Source organism: Coloeus monedula (genome assembly GCF_965178545.1).
Source record: "Coloeus monedula genome assembly, chromosome: 1".
NCBI lineage: Eukaryota > Metazoa > Chordata > Aves > Passeriformes > Corvidae > Coloeus > Coloeus monedula.
This window is the reverse complement of record NC_138781.1, coordinates 137,354,979-137,379,644: the sequence shown is the minus strand read 5'-3', so window position 1 is coordinate 137,379,644 and position 24,666 is coordinate 137,354,979. Positions and strand designations below refer to the sequence as shown.

General features: G+C 36.8%; 1 protein-coding gene across 1 annotated transcript in view; it reads left to right on the top strand.

Annotated features, from left to right (window-relative positions):
• The window catches only part of STK3 (serine/threonine kinase 3), a 130,964-nt gene that overhangs the window by 22,690 nt on the left and 83,608 nt on the right, over positions 1 to 24,666 (top strand). Inside the window, exons 5-6 of the mRNA XM_082296100.1 lie at positions 3,703 to 3,867; positions 4,292 to 4,459. Of these exons, the coding sequence (XP_082152226.1) occupies positions 3,703 to 3,867; positions 4,292 to 4,459 (333 nt within the window). The remainder of the gene's footprint in view (positions 1 to 3,702; positions 3,868 to 4,291; positions 4,460 to 24,666) is intronic.

Sequence of the window (24,666 nt, the reverse complement as noted above, 5' to 3'; positions counted from 1 at the left end):
TGCACAGGGCCATGTCTGCATGGTCTCCAAGGAGGGAGACTCCACAATATCCCTGGGTAACCTGTTCCAGTGCTTAGTCATGCTCACAGTAAAAAGTTTCCTGCTGTTCAGAGGGAACCTCCTGTATTTCAGAGTGTGCCCATTGCCTGTGCTCCTGTCACTGGGCACCGCTGAAAAGAGCCTGACTTCATCTTCTTTGCACCTTCCCTTCAGTTATTTGCATACATTAAAAAAATTCCCCGTGAGCTTTATCTTCTGCAGGGTGAACAGTCCCAGCTCTCGGCCTGTCCTCATGGGAGAGATATTCCAGTCCTTTGATCATCTTTGTGGTCCTTTGTTGAACTCTCTCTGGTGTGTCCATGTCTCTTGTACTGAGGAGCCCAGAGGTGGACCCAGCACTCTAGGTGTGGCCTCTGCAATGTGGAGCAGAGGGGAAGGATCATTCACCTCCCTGCACCTCCTGGCAACTTTGTCTAATGCAGCCAGGATACCATTTGCTTTTTGGCAGGCAGTGTACAAAATACTTAAATACCATGAACGTGTCCAAAAACACCTGCACAAGATGGTTCTGGTCTACAGGAACAACATAAGTGGAACTTTTTTTACAATGCTTAGTGCATCCAGTAAGGGAAGAAATGGTGTATGTATGGCTCAGCTGCTATACTGCATAGTTCCATAATGTTTCTGGGTTTAGAAGTATTCATGTGGAGAACATCGTATTTATGTGCTTTCACTTTTATGCATAGATGCTATGTGTTCTGCAAAAAGTTTAAATTGCACAAAAATAATGAAATTAATGATTTTGAAATACTTTCTAAAATACTTTTTTTTGTAGTCATTGCATAATAAAGTTCAATATGGCAGTGCATTATTTTCTGAAAAGGTAATTTTGTCTAGGGAAGGTGAGTGCACTTTCTTGGCTTGAGTAAGGCTGGAAATTCATTGCATGCTTCTAAATATTATTAGGTATTAAAGCCCAGCATTTTGTCTCAGTATTATTGTGCACATACTTGGCCATGTCTAGCAATAGTATAAGCAGGAGTAATTTTAGTTGACTGCATCATGTTATATAGATGATGATTATATGGAGCACAAGTGGATGAATCTAGGATGTCTGAAGTTGGGATTGATGTGTCTTGGAACTGTGTGTATCTGTTCTCCCTTCTTTTGTTCTGTGCTTCCCTGTAACTGCTGTTCGTGATAAACACGACTCATGCCCTCTGCCTACTTAGAGGTGATACTCACTTCTCTGGGCTTTTCTGACCACTCTGTGTATTTGGATGTGTAAATGCTTGGTTCTTCTGTAACATTTAGCTGTGCTAGAGCTTTGCTTTGCTGAGGGTCCCCAGATAGGGCATCAGGCTGCAATACTCCAGAACTCTTCTGGTTTGCTGGATTCTTGCTCCATAGCTTCTGTGCTAGCTTTTGGTTCCAGTACTCTCTTAAGCTCTCCTTTTGAGAGTCAGATTTTGCCATGCAGCTACAAAACCACTTCTCCATCTAGAGCTGATGATCCAAAGGTCTCCGTGTGGGTAATTTTTTCAAGAACTAAGGTAGGGATTTACCTCCTTAGGAAACACAACATATTGAAGAGAGACCTCTGCTGTGTCCTCTAAGCACCATTTTTCATAATACTTGTTTCTAGATGAAAGTGGGCAGTAAGTTGTATGCTCGTCTTGCTACACATTTGTCAGTGCTCGGGATCATTTTCTGTTGCATGTTCAGGATTAACTGCATGGAAGTCTTTGGAGATTCAGGACATTGTATTGTTTTGGATATTGAGTGGATTTGGCAAAGCTTGGGCAGAAAGTGTTAAACTCAGCAGGTCTTAAACCATTCATGATACAGTGTTTGTTAATAGCCAGAGTTTAAATTGCCTGTGTGAGTCTGCAGATAATCAGTTTTAGTGATTCACCATAGAATTTTTAGCTCACATCATGAGGATTGTCTCTTTCTCCAAATATCATTTCGACCATACTTCAGTTTATCTTACAGTTGATTTAATGTCCCTTCTTGCTTGACTCCAGATCAGGTAGACTCCATGGCACAATGCCAGGAAAGTTGTCTTACTTGAACAGGGTTTGCAGTTCTCCTGGCATACAGTCCTTTGAAGCAACACAGCAGTCAGCATAAAGTAGCACAAATAAAGGCTTTGAGCAGTGTGCTGCTGAATAAAAACACTGAAAGATCTCAGAGATAAATGGTGGGCATGGAATGCATAATGCACAGCAGAGGCGGTAACTGCTTGGCTTGGAGCTAATACCACCATCAGTTTCATCCTCTGTTTGCATAGGAAAAGGTTTATAAAATCTCTGGAACTCTTTGGGTATATCAACACATGCAGTTTTTTGAAAGCAATGCCAATCTGAGCAGCAGCTACTTAGCTTTGTCCTTCTTCACTATGCCATGAGTTGAATCCAGGAGCTGTTTTGTTGGAAAAATAATTTGGCAGAAAGGTTTGTTTTTAGCTAGGGTTTGTCTGTTACAGTTGTTCAGTGGAAGGGCTGACACAGAGTGTGAATTACTGCTGTAGGTTTCAGGGAAAGGAGGACTGGAGCTTGGCACTGCTGTTTAAATAAATGTATGTGTAACTGTGCTCTTGGGCTCCACACCCAGGTTTTATGAGATTGGATAGAAGCTGCAATGGGGAAGTTGTTCTGTTTGTTAAATAAATAAAACTTGCTGTGAGCAGCTCAAGTGCAGATAATCTTGCTGACTAATAATATTTTTTCCTTGTTGTTGATTTGCTCTTTTGGCTTAGAGTGATCGTGAGTGGGTTTTTTGTTTCTTACAGGCTTTTGGTGGTGGTTGTTTTTTGGAGGGAGGTGTGGATGTCTACCAATTTCAGAACTGAAACTGGAAGGAATTGCCATTGCTTAATTTAATTTCTGTGTAGGATTGGAAAAGTAGAGAAAGGGGGAAAATGCAACCCAGCATTGCAGCCAAATTAGAGTATTCATCTTCAGTTTTGCCATTTCTTGCATTTCTAAGAATGTGTCAAGTTCATTTGTTTAGTTCTTATATTAAAGCATCAGTGTACTGTAATTAACTGGCATTTCAGTTGTATGGATAATTTCTTTGTATTTCCTTGAGAAATTGCATCACATGGAATGAATTATATGTGTGTGCTTTTGCTTTTATTTGAGAAAAAATGCTGATGAAAATCTGAGGTGTTCTCAAGGAGGTCTGGTATGTGAAAAAGAGACTCTTGCTGTTTCTCTGATAACTTGTTCAGGAGCTTGAGTGTTCCTATTGTGTTGATAGAAAGCAATGAGGATAAACAGCTGCTAACTGATGACTTAAGAGTCTGTGTTGTTTATGAAGCAAATAAAAGAAAATGTGTCTCAGTTTTTTTACTGTGTTGTGTTTTCTTTGGTAATGAAATGTTTGTCAGCTTGTTGCCAGTTGACTTGCACTTACTGTATAATTTGTGATGGCATATGACTCTGCAGTATTTTAGAGTTAAGAGAAGCATTTTGGCCTACCAAGTCTATACCATGTTTTTTTTCTTTATAGTTGGCATTTAATAATTGATTTTTTATTCATTTTTTTAACTTCAGTTTTAAAGTTTTTCTGGTCTGCTAAAAAAAAATCAAACATTGTGCTCTTTATAATAATCACTATGAAATGATCATGTTTTAAATAGGTCAAATATATGGACTGTACGTGTATACCTGAAAATGGTTTTATGTTTTTTTGCAGCTAACAGAAGATGAAATTGCAACTATTTTGAAATCTACTCTTAAAGGACTTGAATACTTGCACTTCATGAGAAAAATACATAGAGATATAAAAGCTGGAAACATCCTTCTTAACACCGAGGGACATGCAAAATTAGCTGATTTTGGTGTGGCTGGCCAGTTAACAGTAAGTAACTGTGGAAAGATCATTTAAAAATGCTTTAGTGCTCCTAGCCTTGTTCTTTCACGTTTGTCTTCTGCCTTGAATTTTATGTCTGAGAGGTGTCACTGTCACTAGTGGTAGTGGCAGAACTAACGTTCTTTATCACAATGAGTATTTAATGTAGTGCAGGGCTATTTAGTTTTTAGTTGTTTGTTTTTATAACCCAGTGTATCAAGTGCGTGATAATCCCACTTTAAATTTTAGTTTGAGGCTTATGATTATTGTCACCAGTTTGGCCTCTGTAGGCTCATGGGCTGAATCTGTTTGGTCTTAATTGGAAGTCACTACCATTTGATCTTTGGGTGGATAATTTAAAATATAGAATTGGTATAAAAATAATCTGAAAATAAGCATCTCTGGTTTAATTGCATAAACAATATAATTACAGGATACAATGGCAAAACGTAATACTGTTATAGGAACTCCGTTTTGGATGGCTCCTGAAGTCATACAAGAGATTGGCTATAACTGTGTGGCAGACATCTGGTCCCTTGGTATCACTTCAATAGAAATGGCTGAAGGAAAGCCTCCATATGCTGATATTCACCCAATGAGGGTAAGTGAATGGTGGTATTTTTTGTTTGTTATATTAAAACCAAAAAAATCCTCAAGCCCACTGAACATTCAAAACCCCTTAATACTGGAATCATATAGCTGTATGGTTTTGAATAGAGATTTTAATACTAACAATTTTTACTTTCTGTATTGCTTCCTATTGACTCCAGTTTGCCTGTGTTTTAACACGTTTCTGTAAGGTTCCAGAATGCCTTTATCTCCACTTGAGAGGGAGCTACAGCAATAAGCTCCTAATTGGCTTTGGGGTAATATATCGAATCTGTTCTGTACTGTACCTGCACTTAGAGACTTTCATCACCAAGAGTCTGTCCTCTTTTGAAAGGCAGTTTTGGAATAAAGGTGACCTAAAGAAGAATTCAGAACTGTCCTATGGGAGCAGTGCTAATATTAATAACACCTGACAGCTTTTATTTATTATGGCTCCTAAGGTCTTTTACTGAATTAGTTTACTTTTTGCAAAATAAAATGTAAATAGAATTAGTTGCTTTATGAGGAGTAGCAGTTACAAAGGAGTTACCTGGAGAAGTTCATGGGGAGCAATGTTTGCCTAGGGCTAACTTGACACTAGTCATGCTGTTATTTTGTAATGAGCTATAGAATAGCTATGCTGATTGCACTGAGCAACAATAAACACTCCAGTCTTAAATTGTTTAAAACCCATTTTGAATTAATAAGGCACTTTATATTACTTAAAGCATATTTTTTTCCAAAAAATCTTTGCAATTTGCTGCAAAAATGTCATGCAATTTTATTCAGTTTTCTTTTGCTGGTGCCTCCTGTATCAGGATCTTACTATAAAGAAGCCACCAATATAGAAAGAGAAGGTACTGTTCATATATGATTCCTGTGAGGTGATGCACATCTGAGTTCAAGTGTATTCAGTGCTATTTTTTAGTGAGGTTCTTGGTTTTTGGTTGTGTGTGCTCTTTAGAGGAGAGATATTTCCTAAAATTTCATGACAATGTGCAGCTCTGTTAAAGCAAGCAAGTGATTTGTGTTGAGACATTGCATAATTTTGGAAGCAAAGTTTAATTATTTTCTTGCGCCATGTTTTTTTTCCATGTAATTAACTGTTTTAAAATTACAATTCAAACTAAAAATACTCAGGCAAAAGCTGAGAACAAAATAAGTATCTCTGAAGCTGGATTTTGATGGGAATTTAAGTTAAGATGAAATAACCTCTAAAAATATTTTGAAGAATGATTGATGACAAATTGAATACATTTGATTGTGCTGGGATTTTTGGTTATATTTCAAACAGAAATGCTTTAATTACATCTTAGTAACATCATTGTATGTAGTTGCTCCAGCTGTTGAAAGGTGAGGACTACATTATCAGAGAGAATTTTTATGTGCATGACAACAGCTGCTTATAAATCAAAGGTCACTGAGTTTGAATGCTTGTGGACCTGTTTAACTCTTGCAATCAAGTGAATGCTATCAAAGGCCAAAGTAATTTAACACAATTCTGAATTACATACATGTGTTCTTGTTAATAAATTACGTTATGGTTTTTAAGGGCTTGTATGTAGTTAGTACTCTTTTGTATATTTGATACCTCCAGTTTTTCTTAATTTTTATTAGTGAGTTGTTACAGTGGTTAACAAGAAATACACAGATTTAAGTTGCAATAGTTTTTCTGGTGTCATATGATACAGCTTCACAGGACTTTTGGCCATATGTAGATGCTTTGTTTTAGTTATGACACAGAATTGATACAGGCAAGCATGAAAGCTTGGGCAAATTTTCATTGCTTTTTCTAGATGTTGCTGGAGCTCTGTGGTATTTATGTAAGGCACAGTTTTGTTGCCTGGGAATGCACAGTGAAATTACCATGTGCACTATTTTGCTGTAGGCTGGTTGGCACTGCCACAAAGGTAATGCACTGCCAGTAGGCCATTTCCTTGTCAACTGCATTTATAGCTTAATAGAAATATTACATGACTTCTTTAAACAAGTGTTTTGGCAGAGAGGAAATAGCAGATTCCATGCAAACAAGCATAGCTTCCTCTGCTTAACCACACTCTGACTGTTCCAAAGAATTGTACTAGTTTCAGCTGGGAAAGAAGTGGAGGATGCAAAATGGTATTTCAGGTGGGAGGGGGAAGAAAAAGCAGGTTTTTTTCTGGCTAAGTATTTCTGTCATAGTGTATTTGACTGCGTAAGTGTCATCCATGCTATTTCACTTGTTTCTGCTGCAAATCTGAATTCAACAGGAGCTGTAGTTGTCACACTTGGTTTGAGGCTCAAAGGTCAAGAGCACTTGCCAGCTCAGTAGTTTTAATGCTTTATTCACCTAAGATTTATGGAATGCCTCACGTATTCAATGTCAGAGTCCTTTTCTGCTTTTGCTAATGATGAAAAGTGAAACTTCTGTATTTTCTGTGGGTTTTTTTCAAAGGAGTAGTGTTTTCAGGTAGTTTTAAAGGAGGGAAAAATGCAGATATCCTTAAGTTGCCCTAAAACATGATGATACAGCCACTAGAAATAGCAAGGAATTTGCTGATAAAAAAATCACTCAAACCTAGATAATTTAACCCATCTAGCAGGGCTAAAAGCATGTTGATTGCAGTAGATTGTTCAGCAGCCAGGGTTAATGTGGCTAACAGTGTTTGCATCTGCCTTTGATTGCTCTGGTGTGATGAGCAGGTAGCAATTTATAGTGGAGCTAATTAAAGGGGACTTCATTATGGTTCTAGAGTAAGACTCAATCTCTTCCTCTGAAGCTGCAATGATGTTTTAACAGCTGATTTCCCATGTCCCCATTGACTGCAGCATATATGCTGTCTTGTAGTGATAAAATATTTGTCCTACCACAGACAAAACTTAATTCAAACCACTAACTGTTTTGTTCAGTCATTCCTCTGCATGTGATATCTATCCTTATTATTTCTAAATTCCCTTTTTTTAATCTGTAACAAGACCACAGAGAATGGACTGTTTTACTGTAGTAGTTGTGATTTTGCTTTTTTGCTAAAAACTGATAACATGCTTGTGAAATATCCTCTGTCTTTGCTAATCAAGCCATGATCTCAAATTGTCATGTAAGAATTGGTTTTGGTGGAACATCCTTTAAGCTGCATAGTTTTTGTATGATCCTTCTGCTGCTGGTATTTGGCTTTAATAACAAGTAGATTAATAACACTTTGCCATAAAGCTAATCCTAAAACTTAAGCATGGCTCTTTTTGAGGTCCTTCTAGGCATCCTTACTGAAATTTTTCCTTGTGTTCATGCAATGATGTGATCAGTTATTCCTGCAAGGCTGAGATTTTTATGATCAATTTAAGTGTGGGCTGCTGGTACTAGAGACAGGCTGTCCATAGCCAGGAGTTCCTGACCTTTCTGTTAAGCAAGCACTTACATTTTTGTGGCCTCACATGGATAAAGGAACTGATGTTCTGAAAAGTTAACATGATAGAAACCTCCTAGAACTGGGCCAGAGAAGTTGTAGGAGCGTGTAGTGGACAGAGGAAATGGGCTGAGGGGAGTTACTGCTCTTGAGCCTTTTAGACCACCTATAGAACTGAAATGTGTGTGTTATAAAACTTGCTCTTCTTTGCAAGGCCAACAGTTACTGACAGGTTGGTGTGCTTCAAATAAATGCTGGTAGCTCTCTTACAAAAGAGAAGGAAAAGAAAAAGCCAAAAAAAGCCCAGACTCTTTTCTTTCATGCTTATCAGGCAGCTGCAGTAATTCACATTGTGGTGGCATAGAGGAAGCTGGTGCTAGATGCGTTTTTCAACACTTCACAGTATTGGTCTTTGTTTCTTTATGGTGAAGTTTGTTGGAAATGGACATGTGGACATCACATGTTCTGCAGTGAATTGGAGGAAGCCAATTTGAAGTGCTTCCATTTGCCTTAAGTCCAATCATGATATTTATTTTTCCATGGCACTTACCCAGATTATCCATGCCTCCTGCTTTGCCTGTGTCATTTCCACCCTGGACTAATCTGTTTGTAATAACCTTTTATTCCTGATGTGTCTTATAACAAACTACAATTTCCTAGTTTTTTATTCTTGACATATTGCATTAAAACTGGAGATTGAAGTGAGAATTATTGCTCTGTAGGGCTGTAAGAAAAAAGGTGTCATGTGGAGTACGGCAGTCAGATTCGGACCAGTTTTTCAGCCATTGAGAAGACAGTTTTCTGTATGCCTTTTGTGCTAGAAATTGAGGAGAGGAAAAAAGAAAAACCACTTCTGTCTTGTCACTCTTGCATTTCTTCTCTCCAACAGATAGTGTTGTCTCATTGGTTTCTATTATTTTCTCTAAGAGTTCATATATCTTATCTCAGCATTACTGCTTTTAAATTAGACTAGGTTTGTAAAAGTATATGGTTTTCTTATTTTAGTGCTTTTGCTTATCTTTATAAAAGACTTTGAATCAACTTCTAAAAGTCCTTTACCTTTTAAGAACTTTCCATGAGACACTGTTAATTTGTAACTTGAGGTCTTCTTGCCTGCTGTATCAAGATAGTGAGCTAATATTTAAAGAGTTTAAAATATGGGTATTTCATTGTACATTACTGTTCATTATTTTATTACTCTTCACAATCTTGTGGAAGAGTGACAGTGAGCTGCGATAATGTAAGGTGCACATAATATGTGCTTACAGTGAGGGTCCCAAGACACTGATGTGATATGGTTGTGACAGCAGAGGAATTGCAGAAGCATGTGTTTTGTTGCACGGTTTTCAAAGGGCTGTTGTAAGACCTTTGGCTCTCTCCTGGCTTTAAATGGAGTTTTTGTATTTGCTTTATACAGACCTAAATGCAGGTGATGGGTGCAGATGGGTAGTTCTCCTACCTGTTTCCATGCATTTTCAACACCCATTTCTGCTGGAATGAGCATTTAGGTGGCCGCATGAAAAGCTGGATCAGAAAATGGATCCATCTGAAAACTGACCAAGTAGCAGGAAGTAGCTTTCAATGATATTGTTAACAGGGTGCTTGAACCAGGTGGGGACAAAAATGTGTGGTTGGGACCGGTAGAAGAAATGGGTCATCTGTTTTTGGGCATCAACCAAGTTGACTTAAGGTTATTGAAAAACCAGAGTCTCAGCTGGCCATCTGTAAATTTATTGTGATTAAAAGTTAGTAATTTTTTAAGGAAACTGTAAAGCATCTCTGCAGTTGACGCTTAAAAATGCTTGTCCTAAGGGACAAACTGACGTTTTTGTAGCTGTTCTGTCTGTCCTTTGTGGCTTTTTCTGGTTGGGCATATTGATAAAATTAGACAGGATTCTAGACCTTTCGTTTCTCAGTGTTCCCCGACAAAGCCTTTCTCCTTCTCCACCTCATTGTGTTCTTCCATCTTTATATGCTATTGCTATGATACAGCAGAACTTCATGGGGGAAACTTCCAGTGGCCTTAAGTTTGTGTGCAGCTGAAGGGAAGTGTTGATTCATAATATATTTGCCTCTGGTACTATTTATAGCCAAAGTTTCAAATAGGTGTTACAACTTTATTCAAGAAAAAAAAAAAGGCACTGTTAACACCAGACTGTATTTGTCTAACAGAAGATAAAGTATATTCTCTTTATAGACTGAGGAAAAAAAAATCAATCTCAAAGGATTTGCTTTCCACATAAACCACCATGAGAAATATGAGCCCATATTCTACTGGGGTATGTAACATTTTTTCCTTGGGTGAGTAGTAGTATGTGGTTCAGACCAGTTGCACCTATACTAATACCAGTGCTGATCTGGGCACTGTATCTTTGGTAGTTCTCTTTTTTTTGTTCAACAGCTTTTCAGGATTGTACTCTAAGGAAGTGTGACTTACTTAAGGGGTCTTAATAAAGGAAAGCTTTAATTTTTAATTAAAAATGCTGCTAATTCAAATTAGTATGCAACCTGTCCACCTGCTCTGATCAAAATGTGAATGATTGCTGTGTGGGGATTTTTGTATGAATAGAAAACCAAAATAGATGAGACAATACTTTCAGCAGTACATAAAAAAAAAAAAGGGTACTAAATGCTTTTTCATTCAAAATTTATTTTTATCTGTCAAAATAAACATATTTACTTATTTATTTTAAATGAATGATCAGTTTTTATAGTGTATGAACAGACCTCTTTACCTGAACTGCTTGTGATGTGGCAAGTAATTGCTGAGGTGCACACCAGGTCATAACACCCTGTTCATGAGTTGACTCCTTTCAACAAGGTTTCTGGAATAAGATGATAAATGTTGGGCAAATGAAAATGAGTGATTGTGTACATTTGAACTTGAGTATCTGTGCATGTTTCCATTTTTTGTGAGCAGATACCTGAGGTCCTACCTAAATGAAATATTTGCATAGAGTTTGCTCGAATCTTAATATCTAGATAACAGAGCTACTGATAACCAGAATTGCTCTTTCTGTGAGTTACGATGCCAGCTAATGCTTGTGGTAATTGTACCAACAGTTGGACTTGGTAGCTTATTTCGTCAGCTGTTATTCTTTGATGGGTGTATTGAAAGCATGTTTTCTAAGGGTTGTTATATGTACCTTAACGTGAGGAAATAAATTTCTAAATTTTCTGGAATACAAGTAAGGCAGCTGTTAACTATTACAGTAATGGCATTTTTACTAGGTAAAAAGAGAATCTTTAGGTACTTGGTAACTGTGTCAGCTTGACATTACTTTTCACTGTGGTTGAGTTTTCAGCAGTGAATTGAAAACTAAGTAAAGGGCAAATTGTGATCCTGCAGAAAAATCATTATCTGTCAAAGTTGCATTTGTGGCTCCTGGGCAAGCTGCTCATAGAGGTGCAGAGATCCTGCTCTGTAGATTTTTGAAATTCTTTTTCATTTCAAAGGGTATGTGATTCTCCAAACTTAAAGTTACAATTTATAATTTTAGTTAAAATATGTTTGGTGTTCACTAAAAAATGTAAGGTGATTTTAAGTGCTTTCTTCCTTAAGCTTGTGTTCTTTGTGGAAATGCTAGTCACAGATACAGATATAGTACCCTTTGAACGTAACTTCTTTTTTAATATTTAATGCCTGCAAGATTAATGCAGGCAGCGAATTTCAGAAGGATTTAATTTGCTTATTTGTTTGTGATCAGCCCTCCTATGGACTTGCTGTAGAGAAGAAGGGGAGAAATTCTGATGAGTGACTAAGTCAGCTCAGGGAACTGCTCTAGGGGTATAGTCTAGTTTCTTGTGATACAGAAATACAATTTCTTTCAGTTTGTCAGTGTGCCTAGCATAGTATTTTAATGAAAATTCCTATGGCATGGCTTAGTCAAAATATATAAATGGACTAAAAAGAAATGGTAGCGAGTCGTCCTCAGACACTGGAGACAAGTTTAGAGGTATCTGGTTGCAAAACATATGAAACACAGCATGTGATATTTTACTTATTAAATTGCAATCAGCAGTTCATTGCTTGACTTTGCCAGATTCAGTGACATGTATTGAGCCTTGTAGAGAATAATGTGCCAGCATGGCAGCATTCAGTTTCCAAGACTGGATGGACAGCTTGCTATGCACAGGGATAATATGCTTAGTATCAGCCAATTTTATGAGAAAGGAGAGATTTGTAATACCATTGTGAAGGCAAGATAGGAAAAATACCATTTGTTCTCTGGCAAAACTTCAAAGATAAAAATTTCCTCCCCAATAGCCCAAGGAACTTTTTGAAGAGGTTCTGCCACATGGCTTCCCAAACAAAAGACTGACAGATCTTTCTGGTTTATTGAACTCTTTAATGGTACAACATTAGCATTGATTTGCTGTGAAAACGCTAGATTACTTGAGGTGTGTTCAATGATTAAATTGGAGGATGACAGCATCCTACTCCTGTTCACATTAAAACTTTTGAAAAACTCTGCAATCTGATGTATGTGATTGTTGTCTTCCTGTAGGTATTGCTTTTTAATTTTACTCTTCTTTTTTCTTGCATCTCTCTATCTTGCTTTTCTTTTCAGTGAAGAGGTGGCTTGAAAGTTCATGTAATAAAACTGTTGCAATATAAACAAAGTGCAGTTAAAAGTTACAGAATCTAGCATACATGTTTGACTGTGGCTTAGAGAATGCATCATCACTCCTTCACATCTCTAGAATTTTCTTTATATCACTAGAAGTTTGGAAGTAGAATAAATGTTTATTACTGTTAAAAGTATACATTCTTTACATTTTTAAATTATGTTGGGTTTGCTGGTGCGTATATGTACAAAATGGGAATGTTAATCTGTCATGTGTAATAAAGTAGCAGAAGCAGAGAATATTTGAAATTTGTCCTGGAACTGGAGTTTAATTTGCATTAAATGGAAAACATTTATTGCATGCTTCTAAATGAGGATTTAATTAAAATTAAATAAGTGCATCTTTTTAGACTTATCCCTGAATAGGAAATTTGAGACATGCTTCAGTTGATGGTTGGTTTTCTCTGACTTTGATTAATCACTTTCAAAGTAAGCGGAGGATCGGTACAGTAATTTCATAATTACACACAAATGAGTTAACTTGAAACTTTTAACTAAAATAACTGTAAGGGGAGTTTGATCTTTGTTAGTTTCATGTAATGCTGTGCATCTTTTGTGAGTGATTCAGATTCTTAGAAGTGCTAATCTGAAAAAAGGACTGTACCATGATGCTACCTATTTATTTACAAGACACTTCAGTGGGAAATGCTGGACCCGGGAAGATTATTTTTCGAAGATGTTGGAACAGTAAACAGAGGTTGAATGAAGCCATGAAATTAATGGAAATACTCTTGATGACTTGAGTGAGCATTGCCTCAAGCCCTGCATCTGTAAGCATTGTTAAAGATTATTTGATAGTGCTGTTAATGAGGGTAAAGTCCGGAATGTATTCGACAGACCTAGCATAGCATAGGTTCATAGTACCCCTGTGGCTGAGCTGGCTGCCTTCTTTCCAGGCAAATGTTAAAAACAAACAAGCAAACAACCCCCCAAAGAAAGCTTATTAAGAAGTTTTAAATTGGTATCAGGTTGCTTATTTGTGATGTTAGCAATACTGTAAGCATAGATCAGAGTGCAAAGCAAAATTATTTTGCAACTTGAAGATCTCAAGAAAATTTTATTGAAGTAGGCAATTTGTAGTAAATCATCAAGATTCATTAAATATAAAATCAAAATTTTAACATGATGAGACTTTTTTATTAATGAGCTTTCCCGCCAATGTTTTTTGGAAAAAAAACACCTTTCCATCATTTGTACATGTCATTGTATGCTGAATTTATTCAGTTTCTTTTTAACTTGCACTATGGATGTGGAAAATAATTCAACACGGTGTTTACGCACAAATTCAGGAGAATTTATTTTATTAGCGATTCTATAATACCTTGCAGGATGTTTTAAAATATACCACAGATTTCAAAACCTTTAAGGGAAGAGCTATATGTATTAGCTACAAATATACTTCCATTTCTTTTTATTTCTACTATCTTTCAAGTTCTAGGATTAGCACTAAATATAAAAGGTTAATTTTTATTCAGAGTCTGGAAGCTAGCTTCATTAAAGGGGATGGCTGTATATTGCTTTTAACTGAAATGAATTTTATTTGAAATGAATTTTTGTATACGACTAACATCTTTTTAAGCCAAAAAACCCCCCATTTTAAGACATTATTTGAAACTTAAAGTTTATTTGTTAAAGTGAATTGTATGTTCATTTTCTTCTTAAATATGTTTTCTGTCAGTATAGCTAGTTGACCTGGAGGAAGTGCTTTAGAGACTTGACTGCTGTATTGCCAAATTCTTAACGTGTTATTACAAGTTTTAAAAGCAGAAGTGTATTTACTTGGATTTTAGTTAAAGGGATATTTGATTTTTTAATATGTGGGAGAAAACCGCAATCAGATTAGGAGGAAAATATTAAGCTTCTGTTGCTACTTACCAGAAGATTTATCTATGCTTTAAGCCTATACTGGTTGTTTACTTCATAAAAAATCTAAAAAATTGCTTAGATGGGGAGGAGGATAAAATTTGGAATGAGGAAAGCTTATTAAGAAAGCATGGACCCTGTTTCTGTCATGGTATTGTATTGCCTTAAAATGTACACTAGGTAATTTTTAAAGAGGATGATGCATATTTAATGAAGAAATATATTTATTTAAAAGGAAGGGTTGCCAATCAGTCTAAATTTGCTTCAGTTAAAACTTGATGGTCTAAAGACAACTTATAATCCTTTTCTTGTTATAAAGTATTGTCAAATTTGTAGTAGTATCAGTTAAGTTTATGGAAACTTTGTTTTAAGGTGGTTTAAAATAGAACTAAATCTCTTAATTTATATTTGATGGCACCTGTTTTCATTTTGTTTCCCTGGCAACACCCGGGGTATCAAAAATTGCCTGTAGACCACCCTGGTTTTAGAGAAGAATGAAATCAGCCTGGCTCAGCCTTTTTTACTGACTAAATACTTAGACAAAGCTTTAACACACAGTCAGTACTTTGCAAACTAACTCAAATGATTTGGTTATACAATTTGAGATTTTTTTTTAAATTAGAATTTTCTGTACAAATGCCACTTTGTATTGTTCTGCTGTTTTAAAAATACACTGAGATGTGGGAAGTATTTTTGATATCCTTTGTCTTAAAAAGCTGTGTTTGAAAGCTGTAATAACTACCTGCAGAAAAGTAAAAATTCATAGTTTTTAGATAACACAGTCTGTCTGCTTTTAAAGCTGTATGGATCCAAGATTTTATTACAGATGTAAGTTGTCATTATTTGCATTCCCATGGGAAACAAATAAAGGCAACATGAGTGTTACCTCCAGATTCTACTTTCTTCTGTGCGTCTTTACCATGTCTGAAAATTTTCATGTTGTGAAAATTACATATATGGTGTTCCAAATGCCACAAATCTTAATGCATTATCAGATTGTGTTTCAGAAACACAAACATGGACATAATTCTTGAAAATATTGCTCATCATTACCTACCTGCCTGAGAAACTATGCTTTACTGACAGAAGCCTTCTCTGCAATATACATTCCTGAGCTCCATGCCATACTGTTGATGATTAAAAATAGAAGAAGAGTTGGTGTTCTGGTGGAGCAAATCAGATTTATAGTGATAGTTACAGGAACACAGTCTGAGAAGTTTAAGGTGTCTTACATTTTCCATTCTCCCCCAGAAATTTAGAATAATTCTGGAAGGTAACGAAATAATCTGTTCCCAGAAAAGAGAGCCCCTTTGATGGAATTCATGGGTACCTATGGTGCAGTACTTCCCAGTGTCCTGGTGCTGTGATTGTAGACTGGGCATGAGAGATGGCAGCCCAGTATTCTCTCTACTGCTGCTCCTTTTTTCGTGCTATGAAAATGTAAAACAGGTAGCATCAGCCAGCACAGGATTTATTGGCAAACTGACATGCATGTGTTGAAACAGTCATCTGTTTCAAGAGGGATGTTCCTTAAGAAATGTAATAATCATGGACTTTAACCTTGGGACAGAGGGCACATCTACACTGGGCAGGTACATCCAGACACAAGTGAACTTTGCCCATACTGTCCCCCTTTCAATTTTCTCCAGGAGTTTCTCTAGAGCAACTGTGTGTGTACTGTAAATGTCTTGCTTTTTGTTTGTTTCTCTGAATAATATGACTAATTTGTGCAAGCTGTATTTTTTGATATTTAGAAGTGGCTAGCCTTTGATTCTTGGTGGTGAAATTGAGTGTATCGAAGTTCCTAATTTGTAAACCATGTGTAGTTGAACAGAATAGTTAAATTATTTAGAGAAATTGGCACAAAGTTTCTGATAACTTGGTCCTTTTAGCAATCTTGTGAATTGTCATGTATAAATTGTGACTATGGAGCAACTGGTTGCATTGCCACTTGCTTGGTGTGAAAATAATGTGGCATGTGAAGTAGCTGGAACGTTCTTTCTTAGACTGGAAATACTACAGTAAGCTGATGTTGCTAGAGAAAGGTCTTACTTCTGTAGGCCTGGATGAACAGTAGGACAGGCTAAAAGCCAGAGGACGTGTCTTTCTGGATGGGTGTTGAAAAGTTGGTGGGTGCTCCCTCTGACAGCTGTGCTGCCCGAGGGCAGCAGGACATGACACTGCTCCAGCTCAGGAGCAGTGCACCGTCCTGACGTGCCTCTGTACCCAAAGTAACGTGCTTGGTCTCTGAACTTGTTTCCATGTTTACCTCTCTCCGTGTAAAAGATACTTTCTATTTCAGGCTGTAATTCATAACCTTTCATGCTGAATTCATTCATGGTGCCTGGACTGAGTGTGGACACAGAAGTGCATTTCACGGAGCTGCTAAAGCATATGCTTGCAGGATTTCTGCTGCTGGCATGTTGAGGTTAGATTAAGATTGGTTCAGCATGAAGTTAGCTGATGCAAAATTTAGCCTATTAAATTTCTTTTTAAAATTAACTTATGGGAGGAGAACAATGTATTCTTTTGCAGTGTTTCTGATCTGGCATTACGATTCCTAAAGCTGCTTTGGTGTTGTCTGAAAAGAGCTTTGATAAAAATCAACTAGACTAACGGGCCCATAATATGAGAGTTTGTTCTTGACTCCTTAGTTATTTAGCCTTTTCTTACAATGAAGACAATGTGTATAATGTTCATTTTCTTAAGCTGTTAAGTCATATATGTCGTCAGGTATTGTTTCATGCACTGAGTGTGTTCTTTTCCTACTGCTTTTTAATAGCCTAGTTAGGATGTTACCTTGATTCCTTACCTATATGCAGAAAATAAGAACATGGTTGGCTCAGTTTTCTTCACACCTGAAGGGAACTTTTTTTCCATAAAATTAACCTTTAATGTTAACAGAAAAAGAAAGTTATCTGGAATATCATAATTACATTTGTAACGCATTTAATTAATGACAGTTATCAGAAGACACATGGTGAGTAGAGGGAGACTGGTAAACCTGGCATTGACACAGGAACTTTTTTTTTGCCTTTTATAACATAACTTTGGTGAAAATATGCTCTTGATGCATGTTGCCAAAATAACTAATTTCACACTCCAGAATTTCAGCAATTGACAAAATCTCCACCTTTATCGGTTTCCTTTAACAATCATATTTGTAAAAATAGCCTCCCAGAGTGACTTTAAAAGCAGTAAAATGGATTACTAGGGGCCAAGAAACCAAATCTGGAGCTAAAAACAGGCACTAAAAATATCTTACTTTCTGTTTAAATTGGGGACTTATTACCTAGGCTCTGCTGCTGTAGTGTACACACAGGATGATTTGAGTTCTGCATTATTCCCTTGTCTAGCTTTGTTTTGCTTTCATGATAGGAATCAAAAACTCTGTCATAATTTCATGATTGCTATGCCCAAAATGGGCTTTAATTAAAAAGATGTATTTAATTATTTATTTGTATTTCACTACTTATTTATAAACATCTGGGGAATTTTAGTATTATGTTTGTAAGAATTCTGCTAGACTTTTAACATTGAAATGGTAGCTTTTGGTTGCTATTGAGTCTTCAGAATTTATTAACAAATTCATCTATAAGGGAAATTTGTTTTACAGAGTAAAACATTATGTTTCTAATGCCTTTGCATTTCAGATGGTGATGGTTTAAATTATGACACCAGCCCTGTGCCTTAGGGCTTGCAATTCTGTAACTTTTTTCAGATGCATCAACTAAGCGTTGCCTAATTTGTTATGAAATTGAAAGAAAAGTTGTTCAATAATTCTTACTAAATTGTGCTGCTAGCATCTGTTTCCAATAGAATACTGGTAATATGATAAGAATTGTGTGATTACTAGTTTCAAATAACCATTCCTATGATGGTCAACCAAAGACTGCTTTTCTTACACTGAGGGAGTGATTTGTATATATGGGATGTTAAGTCCAAATGGCAGAGAAAGCTAAGGCTGGTGGGATGATATGCAAAGGTAAGGTGTGTTGGTTTTGGATGCTGTTCTTTACAGAACCTCTGGCAAATTTAGGAGTTAAGTTATATGTTTTCTCTTCCTAAATTTATCATTAAGTATATTTATAATTTGCCTAAGGAAATTATCGAGTATTCTCTAAAAAGTGAAGGTGACTACTTGTTACAGACAGTTTAAATATCTATGCTTGGCTTTTTTATTTTTAGTACATAAACAGTGGTTCTCAAAAAAAAAAAATTGTGTCATTTGGCAGATAAAGGGATGTGTTCTAGAAGTGGAAGGTTTTAAATGGCCCCGTTTAGAGCCAGAGTAATGATTGGCTGGTCCCCTACCATAAGTTAAAGTCAAATTTTGAAACTTAGTCTGAGTTGTTAAGGTCAGGCAAGATGTGCTCAGAAGTATTGGGGTTTTTTTCCCAATTTCCACATGAATTTTCATCTCTTCCACCTCCTTTTGTATCCCTGGTGCTTTGGCTAGGCAAAGGGGAGCTCTCCAGCATGCAAGCAGAGAAAAGGTAAGTAAAGTCACAGGAGTGAAGCTTGGCAAAGTCTCTTTGAGAGATTGAAGTTCTGTTTCACACAGAAAATGAGAATGTGCCATACCCAGACATGGTGATCCCTTCACTAGGGGAACCTCTGCTTTGAGGTTTTTCAGTAGTAGTAGTTTCACCTGTATTTTGTTGTCTCTGCACACCAGCTTCTTAACGAGAAGAAACAGTGACTGTGAGTTCAGGGTATGCATGTGAGTAGCTAATGGGATGTAATTGATAAATTTTAAGAATTCACTGTTCCTTAACTGCAGTACCTTGTGCTCATGTGCTGTAGAGTTATGTTTCATCTCCAATACAGACAGCCTTGCTAGGGAAATACAGGCAAATCTTGTTCAGAGGCAGAGCAATAAATTTAAAAAATTTGCATGTAGAAGATGGTAAAGAGCCTCAGGATTTTCACACAAAAATGAGCATTTTATTCTTTGTATTTTTTTCCCATGGTTACAAGCTACTTCCAGACGTGTGGAAACCTGCCTCCATTGAATGAAGGTGAAGAAAACAACAAATTTTTATTGTTACTGTTTTTTTAAAATATCTGTATCTATGGAGTTAGTTCTTTGAGAGGAATATATTTGTATATATAAAACCCATAAACATATCTCAATATCTATAAACAAAAAACTTAGTTTTTTATATGCAGGGATATATATTTATGGATTTATTTGTCAAAGAACTCTGTATAGATAAACAGGCACACACACACACAGGAGTTCTTTGATTCTATATATTTGCAAATAGTGCCTGTTACAAGTGGATGTTTTCAGTCAGGCAAAAAATGAGTATCTGTTTAATTATGTTTTAGTCTCTGTGTTTAATAACACTCGGAAGGCATTGTTTGTTCAGTAACTTTCAAACTGTTGGTTTCTGTAGACCTTCACAAAATGTTTATGCCCAAGAGCTCCGGTGAACTTAAATCAGTTTTAAATCTCAGTTTTACTGCCAAGAATGGATGCCCAAGTAATGCTTAACTACTGTGTAGAAAATGCGTCTTCTTATGCATTTTCAGCATCAACTGGATGTCAGATATGTCGTTTGGAGTGGAATTAGGCAGAGCATCTGCTAAATCATCCTGTATTTATCTGTACTGCTGGGCAGATTCACATGAAAACTTTTCAATCGTTGACTATTTTTTTAAAATGAAAAATGTAATTACAGGCATAGAATCTTTGAAGGAATTTATCCTATCTAAAACTTTTGCTGCTGTTTTTAAGATCAGCTTCTTAGTTTAACGTGTGCTTGAATTTCAGCTCAAGCAATTGACACTTCTCTTTACATGGTTGTCTTCTAAATCATTGCCTGTGTCAGTCTAACATAGGCATTACAGCCCAGCAGTCTGTAACAGGTATGTTCACATTCTATTTTTCTGTGTAAAGGAAACCTGGAACAGTCTCACATCTCCCTTTTCTTTTGTATGTCAGCTGATTTAGGATTGACTGTGGAGTTTGCTACTGCTTAAAATAAAGGCTTGTTCAAAATAAGTGAGTAATTTCTTCGAGTGCTCTATCCTGGTTGGATAGCTTGTTTAATCATCTTTATGCCATTCCTAGTTACGTTTTTATGTTCCCTTTAACTTATGAAGGCTAATTTCCTTCTTCAGTGGGCATATCCATTTATGGACAAAGAAGATAATCCACTAGACATGGGACTTGTTGGTTGTCTTGGTTATGCAGTGCCTGGGGCTCTGCCATGGGAAAGGCCCTTTGGAGTGTGCTGTGCTGTTTTTGAGTCATTGTTTCAGAGCATCACCCTACGTCATTCCTTGTAGGTAGCCAAGAGAAACTGCAGAAGGAATGATTAAGATACCACCCTCTGCACTTTCTGGTGTTGCTGTCTGTTCTAGGGAAACCTTTGCTGTATGACTTGGCATTTGCTGCTTTCAGGTTGAGTTCTGTCTCTTCAGGCAGCATGCCCAGCCTTTCTCTGCCTGAAGTTTGTGCCAGTAGTCTTCAGCAGCTTTCTAACTTTTGCTGTCTTCCAAATCAGTTGCTCTCATTTCTGATTTGAAATAGGTTTGGGTGCACTGTGTGGTCTGCTGTTGAGCTAAATGTGTAGGGTTTCCGAGAGAAGACATTAGCTCTAAATACAGTGATAGAGGAAAGAGTGTTCCAGAAATGCACGGCACTCTTAATGCAAAGTCTTATGGTGGCCCTGCTTTATATTAGCGTGTTGCTTTGGCCTGGATGAGTGAACTGTATGTCTGGAATTTGCATTCACACTGTGCTAGCTCATAGGTGACTTTCAGAATCTGTCTGAGACTCTGGTTGCCTTGGTATAGCTTCAGCCTTTGTCCTGTTCTAACACAATGGCAACATCTACCTCTCATCATTTGCATCTGAGACTTTAGACATAAGAGCTCCTCTGTGGCCTGAGGACACTCTATGTACATGTGACCAAGAGGAGTGATATCGTAAGGGGGACTGCTTTTTCCCAGGTAAGGATCAGTCTCCTGAGAAAGCAAGAAGTCAAGCAAAGTTTGAGTCCCTGTGGAGCTCTTTGTTCCTTAAGCTCAGTAATGTAATATTTGTCAGGAACAGTTCTGACACTTTTCAGGAAAACATGGGTCTGGAACAATGCTTCAAAACTTAACCTTTGAGATAGGGGACTTCCAGAGAAGGTCTTCTTGCCTTGGAAATCCACAGGAAATGATGATTCTTCCTATTTCATGTCAAGACTTTTTTTTAGGATTTTTATCACTTGTGTTACTTCTCAATTTATTGGCTTCCATGAGGAACTTGTAATTCAGTCAGCTGTATTTGCGTGCTAGGAGCCCTGTTCAGCTAGGGAGTGTTCTGGAGCATACCTGAGGTATTCAAAAGCTATATGGACGTAGTCCTGGACATCTACCTCTGAGTGGTACTGCTTGGTGGGGAGGATTGAACAAGGCGGCCTCCAGAGGTCCCTTCCAATATCAAACATTCTGTGGCTGGTGTCCCTCAGAAATTCTTGAGTCTGTAGTCATTTCCTTCAACCTGCACCTTTTAATAGAGTCTTCCTTATTGTTGACCTTGGATCTGTGGAGGAATGGAGGAGTTTGATTAATTTTGTGACTGTGCAGACTTTTATAGGGACTAGGTTATTATTTTCTTATGCTTGGAATCTAACCAGCTGATAACCTTTTTCAAATTGCATATGTCCCTCAGCTAACATAGATGTCATTCATGCTGTATTTTTCTACCGAGGCATATTTCTTGCCTCTACTGTCTCTGCTCTAAGGGATGATTCTAGATACTCTTATCTCAGGCTGGATAGAGAAATTTCTGTGAAGCTGCTCGGGTGGAATGAATACATACAATTAGAGCAAGAGAGAGAGAGAGATGCAAGTTCTTCACTGTTTTCAAAGTGTACCTTTCTGAGATCTGCAAAGCCTTAATTTGGTAGTTCCATACATGTGCTGTAAAGCATTTAGTCATTCAAAGGCTGTTCAAGCAAGATGAGTCTTGAAGATGCTTTTTGGGATGCTTTTAATGTGAACTATGCAGTTTATTCAGTAAATAGTTATCATATTGCTAGGGGAGCCAGGAGTATGATTGCAAACGTATCATTTGAGGAGAGAGGAAAGGCCATTTACATGTAACTGTATATGGCTACCATGTCTTGAAGAACCTCTGCATTCAGAAATCCTTTCCCCTGTCTGCCCTGAGGTATTTTTGTATAAAGTGGGGACAAGCTGCTAGGAATTAAGGGTATGATATGGCCCATTTATACGATATCAGCATTTCTAGTCGCTGCTTCAACTATTGCTGTATTGTTTGCATACTTGAGTGATTGCAACAGCCACATTGCTAAACTGTAATTTTTTTCAGTAATATAGGCTATAAATTTTTGTTCCCTGAACTGTTTGTGAAGGAATGTTATTTCTCTGTGTACCTATAGTAACAGGGCTATGCTTTCACTTGTTTTTTTTCTCTGCAGTATCAGTCTATGATACATGCCTTTGAATGGAACAAAATGTAGTAGGTTAAACCAGATGCTAACAAAAATGTAGAAAATATGATTAGTAAGTGTTTGGACAGGGCAGTAAAACACAGACCACAGACCCAACCCCAGCACTTACGAAATTTTGTAAAATATTCCAGGCTAAGTAATGCAAGAGTCTTGATAGATACTTGCTATTTGTTTCATTTTCTCTCTTCAGGTTTGTTTATAACTTGGTTTAAGCAAAGGAAAATAGATGCAAGGCCAATTCACCGTGTTGCAGATCTTTTCTCTCAGTGTCTGTATTTCTTTCTGACCTCCAAAATAACTTATTCTGTGAATTTTTTTTCTTAGTTATGAAGAACTTTTCTCTACTTGATATCTTGTAGAGTGATACCATGGACATACAACTAAGTTTATCTGCATGACTTCCTGTAGGGTGTGCAGTTCCTGTAGGATGTGCAGTATTTTGAAGATGACCGAGTCTAGTGGACATCTAATTAGCATTGGATGCCATTAGCGTAATGCATTTTAATTAATCTGTGTTGGGTTATGCTTCTGTTTCCTCTATTGGGTGAAATTTATTAAAAGTGTAGCAAATCATATTGTGAGGAGTTAGAGACGGATACGAAACCTTTAGATGATACAAATAATAACTAACTTGTATAATTCAGTGTGTTACAGAATAAACAACTAGTGAGGCTAATAATATGCATTACATTTTATTTTAGCAGTTGATAACGGTGCTTGAGAGGTGGATAACTTCTGGGGGGAAGGAAAAAAGAGGCCAAGACCAGACAGACATGATTAGAAAGAATATCACTGACAGATTTGCAGTCAGGAGCACTAGGTCTAAACTGATGTTTTATTTAATAGCATAGATCTTAATTACTATTTTATAGCCAGTGTTTTTGTCAAAAGAGAATCAGCCCTTGATCACAACTAAGACATTAAGGAAGGCATATTGTTTATTTCTTTCTTGGGGGTAAGCTTGAGGGTTTTCCTTCTCCTCTGGAACTAGTTTCTCTGCATTATCAGTAAAGGTTATTGTATGGCTAATTACATGGCAGTTCAGGTTGATTTGAGAATACAAATGTTATTGCAGAAATAGAAGAGGCTTATTTTTAGTGCTCACTAAATCTAGGGTGCTATGTTTTTCTTTTTTACTGTGGTTCAAATGAGCAGGCTTGAAAAGGTTAGTTAGCCACTGGGGATATTAAAAATAAAGTGGGAACTAAATTGTTTGTACTACTTAGAGTATTAAAAATGTGTATTTTTAAACTGAGTGGAGAAAGAGGAAACAACAAAAACTTTGGTGAATGTGTTTGTATGTATCACCTCAGGATGGAAAGAGGTGACTTTTAAATTAGTATATTTCAATATGAGAAATCTAGAAGGCATGCAGGGAAAAAAAAAGGTAGTTTTTAGCTACTCTTCTGTGTTTGATGTTAGTCAAAATGTAATTCAAGCAATTGTGTTCTGTAGCCACTGTATGACCTTCCCAGGGGCAATCAGCCCCCGCCTTTAAAAAAAAAAAAAGAAAAAAAGCCAGTTAGCCTATGTTTAGCTTACTAAATGTCATCTGGATTCAGTAAAATGCAAGTGACCTGCATTGAATTAGTATAATTGTAATACAAACAGAGCATCTCATAGTTTTGGTCTTACACAGGAAAAGAGAAAGTTGAAGAGATTTTTCAGTTTGATAAATAAAACTGAAGATACAGAGTTAACTTTGGCTCACAGTTCATTTTACTTTTTACTGTCTCTTAAAAAAAATACATGGCATTTGAATTTCGTGTGTACATTTTCTCTTTGGAACATTTTCCATTTTTGGAAGACTCTTCCTTATGATGTATGTCATATCAGTTATTAAATCATAAGTGATCGTTACCAATTCCA